General features: G+C 42.5%; 1 protein-coding gene across 1 annotated transcript in view; it reads left to right on the forward strand.

Moving 5' to 3' along the window:
* LOC109951190 (zinc finger SWIM domain-containing protein 6-like) overlaps positions 1 to 13,561 on the forward strand; it is a 44,616-nt gene extending 31,055 nt beyond the window's left edge. The window contains exons 6-14 of the mRNA XM_020585519.1: positions 408 to 584; positions 686 to 832; positions 2,085 to 2,231; positions 4,551 to 4,811; positions 6,398 to 6,533; positions 8,199 to 8,356; positions 9,389 to 9,552; positions 9,625 to 9,706; positions 12,030 to 13,561. Coding sequence (XP_020441175.1) covers positions 408 to 584; positions 686 to 832; positions 2,085 to 2,231; positions 4,551 to 4,811; positions 6,398 to 6,533; positions 8,199 to 8,356; positions 9,389 to 9,552; positions 9,625 to 9,706; positions 12,030 to 12,892 — 2,135 coding nt within the window. The 3' untranslated portion in view covers positions 12,893 to 13,561. The remainder of the gene's footprint in view (positions 1 to 407; positions 585 to 685; positions 833 to 2,084; positions 2,232 to 4,550; positions 4,812 to 6,397; positions 6,534 to 8,198; positions 8,357 to 9,388; positions 9,553 to 9,624; positions 9,707 to 12,029) is intronic.
* The last annotated feature ends 794 nt before the right edge of the window (positions 13,562 to 14,355 follow it).

A 14,355-nucleotide genomic window follows, 5' to 3' on the forward strand; every position in this document is an offset into this window, starting at 1 on the left:
ATGCCTTAAAATACATATTGCATGAGACCAAGCACGTGGTTTCCAGTTGTGCTGCTTTTCTCTTTTCCTCTGGCACAAAACCTTGGTGCATAAGAACACACAATTTCACAGTTTAGCACCAGAAAATGAGCCACAAAACTAGTAAATATCCCCCTAAATTGACAAAACTGTGTCATGTCTGTGTTCAGATTTGTTACTGCCTCCATGAGCTGCGTTGCAGCTGCTGTTGGAGAACGGCTGCCAAACTACAAGAACTAATCTCCTGTTATTGTTAGAGGACACCTGCACACATCTGTTGCTCTCACCTCTCACTGTGCCTTTGCCTCACATCTCCTCACACTCTGAGAACCTCTGTAGTGCGATCTGGGTTTTCAAACATCTCACGTCTCATTGTTCGTCTCTCTCAGATTCACTGACCCGGCCTCACCGCACCGTGTTCACTCGAGCAATCGAGGCCTGTGATCTGCACTGGCAGGACCCCCACCTACAGCACATCATCACCGAGGACCACTACACCAACTACTGTTACCATGATAACCTCGACAGTTCCCTCTTTGACACCCGAGGGTGGCCCCTGTGGCACGGTGAGGGAGCAGGGACACGTGGTTTAGAAGCCGACCAATTAAATTCATAAGAAAAATCAGAGGAAGGAATTGAAATGTCTTTGTTGTTTCGTCTCCTGCAGAGCACGTCCCTACAGCGTGTGCTCGAGTAGACGCCCTCAGGTCACACGGTTACCCCAAGGAAGCACTCAGGCTGGCCATCGCCATAGTCAACACGCTGAGGAGGCAGCAGCAGAAACAGCTGGAGTTCTTCCGCACACACAAAAAAGGTCAGTTCCTCCTCCATCAGTCACTCAGTGTCGGCTTTTATATTAAAGTCAGTTTGATGGAAGGAGGAGCCTCCTCTGATGCTCTCACTGAGGTTTCTGCTGTTTGTGGGGGAGTTTTCTGTCTCCTGATTTGATGATCGATGGTTGTAAATGATGCCATTTTTTTGTTATGTACTTGGGCTGAAAACATTTTAAGGATTATTAAGAATGAAAAGCATGAATCTTTTTTTGTGCAAAACTTTTAATACCCTTAAAATTCGGCACTAAAGTATAAGGGTCAACCACAGCACAATGTGAGTTTTTGCCTCCTTGCTTTTGTTCCCATCTGCCTATAAATAATTAATCAAGTACGAGAAGCCAACAATCACATTTTATGGTTTCATAACATTGAGCATATCACATATTCATGATTAAATATTTAATATAGGTTTTTTGGAGCTCTGTGGAAGCCTTCTGTCAATCAAAACACAACCCACCTATCAGAGACATGTCTCCAGGCCATAGAACGTAAACTCAGAGTTTATCGTTTTAGCCTAAAAAGTTATTAAATACAACTAAATCCTCTTCAGAAGTTGGTTGTTTTTAGAGTAAGATGAAGAAGAATAGTAAATATTTCCTCGTGTGCTGACTGCTGCAAAAAAATAAATGGTAATAAAAGGCAGCGTGTCTTTGTGAAGCCCCTTAGGGGTCATATGGCCATTTTTGGTCTCCATAGTTGTTTTGCATCTCTTTGTGGTAACTGTCTAGTTCCGTTTGTGGTTGTTATGAGTCTATTGGTAGTATTTTAACTGAGTTCTTTGATTTCACTTCACTTTTTCAGGCCCAGGCTCCCCTGACCTCTTGGGACCCTGGGCCTGTGCCCTATAGGCCCGTTCAGCAGTCAGCTGTGCCTGTTATGCTGGACTTTTATAGTTAATCGGATTCTGTAGCAACTAAAAGTTATTAAATACATGTAGTGCAGTAGAAAGTAAAACAAATAATTGTTGCCTCTGAAATGTAGTGACAGTATGAAGTAGTGGAATATGGAAATACTCAAAGTACAAAAACCTTAAAACTGTTCTTAAGTAAATGTACTCTGTTAATTTCCACGGCTGCAGTCAAAAAAACAATAAGCAAAAGCTTTTTCAGTTGTTGTGGCACTTTCAGTCTCGTCTCCTTACACTCGATGTTTCACAGCCGGGAGAATGAACGGTTCACTGACTCTGTGTGTGTGTGTGTGTGCATGTGTGTGTGTGTGTGTGTTTTACTGCAGAGCTGCTCCATAAAGGCATTACATCAGTCACCAACCTGGAGGGCTGGGTGGGTCACCCTCTGGACCCCATCGGCACACTGTTCGGAACGCTGATGGAGACGGGGCGGGGCAGTGAGGACGGAGCCACGGCCCTGCTCGACTTCTCAGGTACACACAGATGCACAAACGGAACTTGAGAAGTACTCAGATCCCCTTTAATTAGCCAGGACAGGTTTATTTGTACAGCACATTTCACACACTGAAGAAATTCAAGGTGCAGAACATGATAAGAAAATAAATTTAATCATTGTACTAATGAAAAGAACAAACCTTTTTGAAGGAGCTTAAAAGTTAAGAACAGAGACACCCACTGCCAGTTACTTACATGTTTTTAGTTTTGACAGTTTACTTTTTAGCTTTGTACCATTTTAAGTTTATTTACTGGACCTGAACCAGTTACACGTCAATAAAAACTGGAGAATGGAGATGATCTAAAACATTGGACTGGTGCTGTAAACACAGGATGACTCACAATGAGCTTTTCAGCTTCAGTCAAAGTGAGAAAAACGTTTTTGGCACTGAAGTAAAAGTACCAATACAAGAATGTAGAAAAACTCCATTACAAGAGAGGGCAGAACACAGAGAGGTTGGGTCAAGCTTTATCAAATGTCGTTCATTTTATAAGCTTTTAATAGGATGGATTAAACTGTCAGATAAATGCAGCACAGTGAAAAGTACAAGCTGAAATATCTTAACCCTGAAACATGACAAGGAGCCACAACTAAACACTGATTTGTTGCACCAGGTTGGGAACAGGTCATCAAAGCCTTGTATTGGGAACATCTTAATTCAAACAGTAATTGTATTTGTCAGTTGTGGTGCAGCAGAACATGTAGTTTTCCTCTGAGCTGTAGTGGAGCAGAAGTTTAAAGTAGCAGAAAAAGGAAATACTGATGTAGAACACCTCCACTTGAGTAGTTACCACCACAGCTTCAGCACACACACACATTTTTCTGCCTCAGACCTTCACGCTGCAGCGACAGCGTCTTCCTGTCAGGCCCTCAGGTTGCAATCAACAGCGTTGACAGACATGATGATTGGCCTCTAGTCATCCTCCAATAACAGCTCATGAATAAGAAATGCAGCAAGAAAAGCACTCCAATTAAAATTCATCAATTATGCAGGGAGCTCAGACGGATTTCAACGCACTGTAGCAAGAACGGACGATTTGCTCCCAGTTAGTTTGTTTCTCTTGTAAAGTAGGTGAACCACAACATATTGAAGCCTCTGCATGGAGAGGGTTTCAATTAAGACTCTGCTATTTATATCTGAGTCTGTGTGTGTGTTCATCAGGGACCGTTAACCCTCTTGGGAAGAACTGTGAAGTCTGCCAAGACATCATTAAGCCATTACAACACATGATTACCACACTCTGAAAAAGGAACACCAGAATGAACAAATAGTTCAATACATTTATCAATACTCAGCCCACAGGAGCATTTCCCCACCCAAGTCAGCTCTGGGTAGGGATTGGGTCAGTAGCATTTTATCGAATCTAAATCCTTTCTAATCTGTTTTCGAATCTTTTTAAGTAGTTTGGTGTGGAATGAAGATGTCTGTTCACACAAGATGTCAGTAACACAACTCATGTCACATATTGCATTTAACAAAACCTGTCCCTTGATATTTAAGTATCTAGCTTCTCCTAATCACATTATTAGTAATTTTAATTATGATTTAAGAACAAATTAGCAGGCAGATCTGATGCTATCACAAACAGAAGCTATAGTAATGAACATCACATCAAATCCGTGGACATTCTGTGTTGAAGGGTCCAATATGTAGCAGCATCTTGCACTAAAATATTAGCTATTTATTTAACTGATATTCACTGAACAATAAAGTAGAGTTAATGTTATTTCCACTGTTGTTTTAACAGCTGAAGCACAGCCCCCCAAGTGAGGAACAGGGTGAGTGAGGACAGGGTTAATTAAAGCTGCTCTGCCTCGTTTCTTTTCACCCCAGAGGGTCCAGTGAGACTCGGAGCAAACTGACACCATCAGCTGCTCCTACCCGCTTTTGGCCCCTCCCATCACATCCTGTTTCCTGAAGCTACTATGTAAACTACAGAAGCCTGGTTGGGACAAGCTAGCGTTAGCTGGCTATCGGTTAATGTGTCAGTCCAGTAGACCACCCTGGTTACTGCTGATGTGACACAAAGCTCCAGTTCCTCCCAAATTAAAATCATATTAATTCAACACAAAGGTAAAATCCTGACCATGCTAGGTGGCTAATGCTACCAAAACAAACAGGGTAGCTTTAGATACTAACACGTCCAGAAGGAAGAAGGCCACATCTGGATCCAGTCTGAGTCCTCTGGCTGCTTTTAATCCTCTCCATGTCAAACAGCCAAACCCATGTTAACCCTGGTTGTTGCTCTTTCTTGTTCTCTCACCCTGTCTTCCCCATCTCTGCTTCACCCATCAGGCTCGTTGGCCTCAGGCAAGAGGACGGAACATGTGGTTTTCCCAGTGCAGCATTTCCTGGAGGATGGAGAGTCGTTCTTGTCGCTGGCTGTAGAGACAGCTCTGATTGGTTTAGGGCAGCAGAGGATGATGCCAGATGGCCTCTATGCCCAGGAAAAGGTGTGTCGCAACGAAGAACAGGTACTGGCCAAGCTTCAAGAAGTCGAGTTAGACGACTCTTTGGTGAAGATCTTCCGGAAACAAGCGGTTTTCCTGCTAGAGGGTGAGTTGGACTCAGACATCATGAAACATTTGCTGGGTTGATGTTTTTAAATGCTGCATTAGTTTTGTGCTTATATGCTTTTTTGGCAACAGAATCTTCAGCTAGCTAGGTTATCTTAGCTTAGCATAAAGGCTCAAAACAGTCATCCTACATCTGTCTGAAACATTGATACAGATTAAACAAGATACAATGTGTTAACTGGGGGCTGCACATACTGTGGTGTGGAGGGGAGCTGGGTATTTATTTAAAGTGGGGCCCTCGGTACTGTTGCAGGATTTACCTTAGACCTTCATTTTGACTTGGAGAAGAAGTGAACACCACATAATACCTCCAAGTACTATGTGTATGCTAAACATAAAAATGAATATTCTAGATGTGTTCCTGTTTTTAATCAAAGAACTTTTCACAAAAGTTGTTGGTAGCTGGATTTTCTTTCCCTTTGAGAGTCAGGACAGCGGTTTCCACTCTCTCTGCTAAGTTAACTAGCTGCTGGCTCTAGCTTCAGATTTACTGTACAGCAAAGAGGACGTTAGTCTTCTCACTCACATCTTCCACACACAGGAAGATTCCTGTTTCACACCCTGAACCACAACCAGCTCATTGTACGTTAAGTGTCTGTTTTGTTCTGAGTGTGTGGTGTTGTTTTATTAACTCTGTGTACTTAAGAGAGTGTTCTGTGCCACTTGTGTGCATTTACACTTTGAATGTTTGTACTTGTGTATTCACAACTGTGTGAATGTACTGTCAGGCTGTTTGCTGATGTGTGAATGCATGTGTGCGCACTGAGGGGTATAACAAGCCTGTGTTCACAGCCTGATGGGTCCTCTTCCTCTGGGCCAAAGAGCTCCATTGTTGTCGACAAACTATTAAACCATCACCACATTTGCTGGTGCAAATATTCAATAGAGCATCAGATGTGCACTTTTCTGCAGCTGAAGATTGTTGACAAATGCTGGTTCCTCCAGTTTGAGTAATGCTGTCTAAAAACTAGTTTCCAGCTGTTTTAGAAAGTGACTACCCCATTTAACAACATGAAACTTTCTATTTGTGACCCATTATTAAGGATTTACATCTAAACGTAGCCACGGAGCAGTTGTGCAACTACTCAGATCTTTACTTTAGTAATACCACAGTGTAATAATGCTGTCAGAACTTCTGCATTTAAAAGTGTTACCCCAGTACAAAAATATTAAATTCAAAACAGACTTAAATTACCAAAAGTAAAAGTACTTTTTATTTGTTATAAAGAGAAACAACAATGGAAGCTAATGGAAGTAACTTGCACACTGTACAGAAAAATAAAGGGTGGATCCATCTTAATTCCTAGAAGCCATCAACCTTTGCACTACATCAGAGTTCACATGATGCTTCTGCTCTAGTGCCAAGACAGTTTTGGTGAACAAACAAAGTGATCCTCATTCTGATGCACAGCCAAGTCCTGACGTTCAGGTCAGCACTGTTGACCTTGAGGGCATATCAGGCTGGGAAATCATAAACAAGGACACAGTCCAGCTGATGTGTTGTTGCACTGCTCTGTCTCCAGGTGGACTGCACACACTGACCTGATCTTTGTATCTTCCTTGCAGCTGGTCCTTACAGTGGTCTGGGAGAGTTACTCTACAGGGAAAGTGTCCCCATGCACACTTTTGCCAAGTATCTCTTCACCTCCCTGCTACCTCACGACACCGAACTGGCGTACAAAATTGCACTGAGGGCCATGAGGTGAGTAGATCTCCTTTAAAGCTCTTGTCTGCCCATGAACAACTAAGACGAGGGGTACATCTCACTTCCCTTAACTGCATCCACTTTTCCCTCACTAGTCCCACTCCTGTAAGATGTGAGGAAAAGATGCAAGGAGAGAGGAACCGAGGCGACATATTCATGGAGGCACGAGACCTTCATCTGAATTCAACCGTCAGTCCATAAAAGTCTTCAGTGAGGGATGGTCTCTTGTATCCTTGCTTGTGTCTCCTCCGGGGAGCCTCCTCATTCTTCCAAACACCAATAAAGAAATCTGAACATCTTCATGATGGTCAACTAGAATGACTTCCAGGTAAAGTGAGGATCCAGGAACAATTGGTAAAGAGAATTTTCGATCCTCGCTCGAACCAGAAGTCGTTCTGGTCTGCCATCTTGAAGGACATCCTAAAGCTCTTATTCCTGCTCTGAGGAGTGAGGAGGCTGCTGGAGGAGTCATGAGAGCATCCTTCACTCGACTTTTATGGACGACACGCCCCTTTATTGGAAATCAGTTGGTGAGCGGACGCTTCAGGTGAAGGATCTGAGGAAAGGTCATCATATGTCTCAAACACTTAAATTCCTCACGTTTTCTCCTCGCTTTTTACATGGGTGGACTAAGACGCAAGGGAAAAAATGCAAGTGAGGAATATGTGGATCGATGTCTGCGACTGCCAAGTGTAACACACTAGTGTTTCCAGGTTGCTTTAGAAGAGACCTCAGGCCTTTAATATTGAGTATCTGCCAAAAAACATATTTACTTACTGACTGTAACATGGCGGTTCTTCCTTCACAAATGATCTTGGTCAGAGTACACACAGCAGCTTGTACAGACACGTTTAGTTTTGGGCTGTTAAGTCACCCACAGAATTAATATTAATTATCAACAGCTGATGTGACCCGCTTGTTATTTTAACCAGTGATGTAGTAGTTGGCACTAAATAGGAAAAGCTTCTATCTGAGTATTTTGTTCGCTGCTGTTGACGAAGCCTCATCCATCTGGATGACATTATGGTTGACTTGTACACAGTAGCTAGGTTTCAGTTTAAACAGGTGGTGGAGCTAATTGTCAGAAGAGATGTTTGCATACAGCTTCATGTGGGTGTAATTATAGTGACAAGAGGAGGAACAGAGATAGAGAAAGCTTTGTCTACTTTGAGAGGAAACCAGGAGCTATCTGGGGCTCTGTTTAATGACAAAACCTTTTTGCTGGAATATTCACTCAATAATTCAACACTGCTGAAAACGAGTTTCACAAAATGTGTGAATAATGAATACATGCTGTTGGTTTCCTCCCTGACCGCCACGGGTGTTAGCAAAACTATTTCCTCGTGCCCAAATTAAGCCACAGATTTTTATGATTTTACATCTTTATTCTTTCAAGACTTGAATCACAGAGGAGGAGTATTAAACTCTTGGTTTCACAGCAGCTGTAACAATGCGTGTTTGAGGGGGAAAGGAATTGAGCCGTTATTTTTAAACCCATCTTTATTCTGAGTTCATGGCCTGAGGCACAAAGGAAAACTATTGACTGATGATATAAAAAAGCTCTAACAACGTCTTCACCTCCGTGAAACCTTTCTCTGAGTGCACAGATCAGCTCCTGTTTTCTTGTCTGTCCATGTTAATAAAGTTCATTTCTGTGATCAGGCTGCCCGTCCTCGAGTCCACGGCCGCCTCCGGCGACTTGTCACGGCCTCAACATTTGGTGTCTCTGGTGCCCAACCGTTTCCCTCGCTGGTTCACCCTGAGCCACATCGAGACCCAGCAGTGTGAACTGGCGTCCACCATGCTCACCGCTGCTAAAGGTACAGACACAGGAGGGAGACAGTGGCAGAGTGGGTGTTTGTGCAGTTTAATGAGAATCGTTCCTCGGTTTAACAACATCCTTCTCAGCTTATGACATTTCTCCTTTTACTACACACTGAATTATTTAGTTTACAGCAGTGGAAAGTAACTTTGTACATTTAATCAAATACTACACTAGTGTTAAAGAAACGTACCTGGATATTTTCCATTATCTGCTACTTTACTGTGTCAGAAGTTAATATTGTACTTTTTACTCCACCAAATTTACCTGACAGCTGAAGGTGCTGTTACTTTTCAGAATAAGATTTTAAAAACAAAATAGGTGATTAGGTTATAAAACACAATTAGTGGTAAAAGAATTCAGTACCAATTACAGTGTAAAAACACTTCATTACAAGCCAACTCCTGCAAATTAATGCCTATTTCCATCCATGGTTAAACAAATATTAGGAGCTGGCTCATCAAGACTGTTAGTAAACCATTTCAGAAATTGGATGAAGTCTTGTGGAAGGCATGATGGAAATCTGGCGTTTGTTTCATTATTAATTTAAGGGACGTTGGTGTCCTCGTTGCTTCACTGGAAGCTTCAGCAGACGTTTATGCTGCATGTACATCAGCATTTATTCAGTTTCCTTTGCAAAGTTTGGTTTCTATTAATGTACCAACTTTTCCACTGTAGCCAAATTTCACTGGTTTTATTTTAAGATTCCAACTAATCATGTTATAATGAGAGAAGTACAGCATTTTAATAAGATTTCTTAAGTTTCTGTGATGATGTTAGATGAAGAAAAGCTTCTTATTGAAACTGAACAATTTGCTGTCACAGTGGCATGAAAAATATCTCAAAATATAATGAATAATAAAAGCACTTTTCCATGAAAGCAGTGATACACTAGCAGCTAAAGTCAGGATGGCAAACACCAGGCCATCCTGGTGTAAACAATCCTGTTCTGTGAAAATAAATATTTGACAGAGCTACACTGGAAGAAGGAAATGACTTTACCTCTCAGTCCCCGTTTGTTTGTTTGCAGGCGATGCACGAAAGCTAGAAACGGTGTTAGAGTCCATCCAGAAGAATATCCACTCCTCATCCCACATCTTCAAACTGGCCCAGGATGCCTTCAAAATCGCCACTCTCATGGACAGTCTGCCGGACATCACGCTGCTCAAGGTCTCCCTGGAGCTGGGCCTTCAGGTAAACAACAACAACAACAACACACACGCTTCACATCATGCAGGAGCGAAGCTGATGATATGTTTGTTACAGGTGATGAGAATGACCCTGTCCACCTTGAACTGGAGGAGAAGGGAGATGGTGCGATGGCTCGTCACTTGTGCTACTGAAGTTGGTGAGTTTTTTCTTTTTTTCAGCGCTAACGTAGCAGATTAACTTTAAAATCTCAAAAGCAAAGAGGTCATTTAAAGATACACTTGATGGCTTCATGCAGTTTACTATGCAAAAAGACTAAGGCTACGTATGTCCCAGGCAAAACGTTAGCATCCTCACCAGTTAATATACAGAAGACAAATGATCAGCACTGCAGCGTAGAGCTAGTTAGTACAGTGCTATAATGTAATGTGGTTAAATGTTACCTGGTTTAAACACACCTGGACAGGCAACACAGTTCAATTTGAAGCATAAATCTTTAAATATCTTTTTTTTTTTTTTTTTAATACTCAAACAGAAAACTGTCGGTTTGTTAGGGACTATTTCTGGCAGTAAACCAAGATGGTTCTGAACCCCAGTGTTGAACGGCCAAGCTGGGCAAAGGTTTTAAATACCGTAGTATCAACCAGCTCTGATGTTATCAGTTCAGCTTTCAGTACCGCAGAAATGAAGAATATTTCTCATTAGTTAATGCTGCACAAAAATAATCTTGCATGTTAGCTCATCGCCTGAGTTTTAGATTAGGACATTTATCTATGATGCATTTTGCCGATTCCCAACTGATCTCTACTGAAACCTGTAGCCCATCACATACAGGCAGAGAAACGTAGTACATGGAGTTTTACCAACGTTAGATTATATGAACGTTAAAAATATCAGCGAGCCAGCTGATTGTTACGGGTGCATTCATAAATTCAGTCTGAAATGGTCAGAGCATCGTCCCTCGTCTGTGGGTGACAGTTTTGGTTCAGAGCGCTCAGAGAAGGGGCGGAGCTAGTGAGCTAGAGGCTGCAGGCAAAGTACCCCACAGTAAAAATACTGTCCTCCATCCACATTTTTTAATATTTCAGTCATCAGTCTAGTGATTTGTTCAAAACAAGGCTGACATTATGACCAAATCCAGATATTAGATGCAGATTTCAGAGGCATGGCAGCTGGAGGAATGGGTGGCAGCATAGTCATTATGGAAGGTTGTGGTCTGGTGGCCGATTAAGTGGGCCTTGTGTTTGGACATGAATACTGAAACCCGGCGTCTGATTTAGCTGAAGTGGACAGGAAGCTGGGTGAAGAGGGGAAACCCTCCTCCCACATGATTTGTTGTGAATGCAGGGGAGTGACAAGGAGTCCCTGTAAGTACAGTCTGAATGGATGCATTGAGAATGTGCCAGCTGGTGATGTATAGTAGGGCAATATAATGTCAGAGTTAGAAATAGAGCATCCAATTAGAAGCTACTGTTGGTGCATTTTGTATGTTGGAATTCTGGACATGCACTCACCGGCCACTTTATTAGGTACAACTGTACGCACCTCCATGCAACACTTCTGCCTTAACATCTGTGCTTAGGAAGTTTCAGTTTTTTGTAACATGATAGTCAGAGGTGCTTCTATATTTTGTCCTCCCTGGGTACAGATCTGAATATCATCGTCCAGTACAACACCACCTTTAACTATGACCTCAGTAACAGAATTTATACACTGATGATAATTTCACCAAAAACAAACATTCTGAGCTTCATGAACTGTTAAGGTTGGAAGTGTTGCACTGAGGAGCATACAATTGTACAGGTGTACCTAATAAAGTGCCTGGTGAGTTTGAGTATAAAATATGGCCAAAAATACTTGAGTGCGGCAGCTGGAGACGTTCTCTTAAATCAGTGTGCTGTTTGGGAGTTTACATCAGCAAGTCAAGTGGCGGTTAAAGTGGAAACAGGTTGTTACAATAACATCATGGTGGTTGGTGGGTTTTAATGTCATCGGGGTCTAAAAGGAGCATTTTCATTTCACCAGCGTTATTTTTAAAAGTCTAGACTGTAGGGTTGTAAGAGCAATACAGTACCTACTCTACTCGTATTAAATTCCATGAGAGTAACTTTAGCTTTCGCAGCCTGTTTGTGGCTGCAAATCTCTACAGAAGACTCACAAATATGTCATTTGATTTTTAAGGTTAAATAATTTCCTAAAACATCTTAGTTTTTAACAAATAATATGATAGTGTCAGTTTGGTAGGGACTACTTTTCAACTGTATTTTGAGAAAGCAAGCCAAGAAAATGCAAATTCTGTTATGTGAATTTTTAGTTTAGTTAGCATTAGTTGGTTTGTGAATATAAACGAACTGGAGATGCTAATTTTCCCAGTCGGTGCCATTCAGCTGCTCCAGAAGACAATATGAAGACAGAATTAAAAGTGCACCAGTTAAATCTTAAATACTGAAAATGTATAAAACATGATTAGAATGTTTAGGTTTGTTTAACATTTGCTAACGAACTTTTTCCTTCCTGTGTAGGTGTGTTCGCACTGGACAGCATCATGCAGAGCTGGTTCACCCTCTTCACCCCCACCGAAGCCACAAGCATCGTGGCTAGCACAGTCATGTCCAACAGCACCATAGTCCGTCTGCATTTGGACTGCCATCAGCAGGAGAACCTGGCCAACTCTGCCCACACCCTGGCCCTGCAGTGTGCCATGAAGGACCCCCAGAACTGTGCCCTCTCTGCTCTGACGCTCTGTGAGAAGGACCACATTGCCTTTGAGACAGCCTATCAGATAGTACTGGACGCAGCCGCTACAGGAATGAACTACACACAGCTGTTTACCATAGCACACTACATGGAGCACCGGGGTTATCCAATGAGGGCATACAAACTGGCAACGTTAGCCATGACTCACTTGAATCTCAGCTACAACCAAGACACACACCCGGCCATCAACGACGTGCTCTGGGCGTGCGCACTCAGCCACTCGCTGGGGAAAAACGAACTGGCAGCAGTCATCCCCCTGGTGGTGAAGAGCGTGAAGTGTGCCACGGTCTTGTCGGACATTTTGCGACGATGCACCTTGTCAACGCCGGGCATGGTGGCGCTACACAGTCGCAGGAACTCTGGGAAGCTGATGTCTCTGGACAAGGCTCCGCTCAGGCAGCTACTGGATGCCACGATCGGGGCCTACATCAACACGGCGCACTCTCGGCTGACGCACATCAGTCCACGCCACTACAGTGAGTTCATCGAGTTCCTCGCCAAAGCCAGAGAGACGTTTCTTCTGGCGCACGACGGACATATCCAGTTCACACAGTTCATAGACAACCTGAAACAGATATACAAGGGCAAGAAGAAACTCATGATGTTCGTTCGAGAGAAATTTGGTTGAAAGGGGATTAATTAAAAGACCAAATCGCCATTTTTATACTTGAGTTTCCTTTGTTATCCTTCCTAACTTGAAGTGAAAATTTAGATCTGATGGGTCTAATGTGATGAACGGAGAGGGGTGTAATTACAGGCAAGGACATTTTAAAAAGCAGCACTGATGAGAAAAGTAAATCTTCCACACTGACTGAGCCCCAAACGCTATTCACATAATAAAACATCTCAAACAAATCCTCACTCTCCACTCACTTTGTTGGAGGAATCTGACAATTCAGCCTTTTTACAAAAAACTAAAAAAAAAAAAATGCCTGAAAGCAGCTGTGTGGTAAGATGAGGTACCAACAAAGCTAAGAAACACCTGAAACCGTATGAGGATGGAAATGAGCCATCAGCAGTTACAATGGGGAAACAGGGATCCTCCTACTTGCTGTGTCTGGAGCAGCAGTAGCTTGCTAACACAGCATGAGTGTTACAATTTATTTATTTCCAAAAATAGAGGTAGATCTCAGAGGGAAGCTGGGCTGCACCTGATATTTAACATAGCAGTGGGACAAGTTAGCTGCGTATGCAAGCAGATCCCTGCCATAAATTTAGAGGGCGCTCTAACCACATTGCAACTCAGCATTTGAGAGCACGCAGATTTCTCCACTGGGGTTTGTGTGAAAGTCTTCCGGCGGCAAAAGTTTTGAAAGCGTACAAAAGTAGTTGTGAGCAGTCTTAAGTTTGCAAATCAGACTTAAGAGCGAGGGCAGATCCTCGCTGCTCCCTCAAATCATCCGTTAGGCTCACGACTCGGTCCTCCTTCAAGCCTCAAGTCTTTCTGCTCTTACAAACCTGTGCCTGTGGGCTCTCAAAGTCTGATTTACAAACTTAAAACTGCTCCCAACTTCTTTTGTACATTTTCAAAACCTTTGCCGCGGACAGGTGTTCACAGAAACCCCAATAGAGAAATCTCAGAGCTCACATGGCCTGGATTACGCTCTCAAATCTGCATTTGCACTTGCACAGTATCAAATGCAGAGTTGCAAACTGAGTAGCGTCCAAAGTGTGGTTAGAGCACCCTCAAACGCTATGGTGGGGATCTACTTCCATAGCTGTGTATTAACAAGCTCCTGTAGCTAGCTAAGGCACTTACAAACATGTTACTGCATAACTTTCTGGTTTATATGTTTTACAAGCTACATACTGTCAAAATGCTTTAGCATAAATTACAGAAATCCAGTTCCCTAAACTGACACTTGATATTTGACAACAGTGACAAAATGCTTGTTGTACACTAAGGCATATCGAGCATCAGGATCTCCCACTTTCCCTGTTCTTCATGCTAATGGCTCATTTTTGTCGTCTTAATTTTTTTTGGTTCAGCTTTTTAAAAGTCACTCTGGGTTCTTTGGGTAGTGCATCCTGTCACACAGCTGCTTTTAGGCATTTTTCAGGTTTTTGTAAAAAGACCAAACTAAGAGGTGC

The sequence above is a fragment of the Monopterus albus genome, unplaced genomic scaffold, assembly GCF_001952655.1.
Source record: "Monopterus albus unplaced genomic scaffold, M_albus_1.0 scaffold369.1, whole genome shotgun sequence".
NCBI classification, from domain to species: Eukaryota; Metazoa; Chordata; class Actinopteri; order Synbranchiformes; family Synbranchidae; genus Monopterus; species Monopterus albus.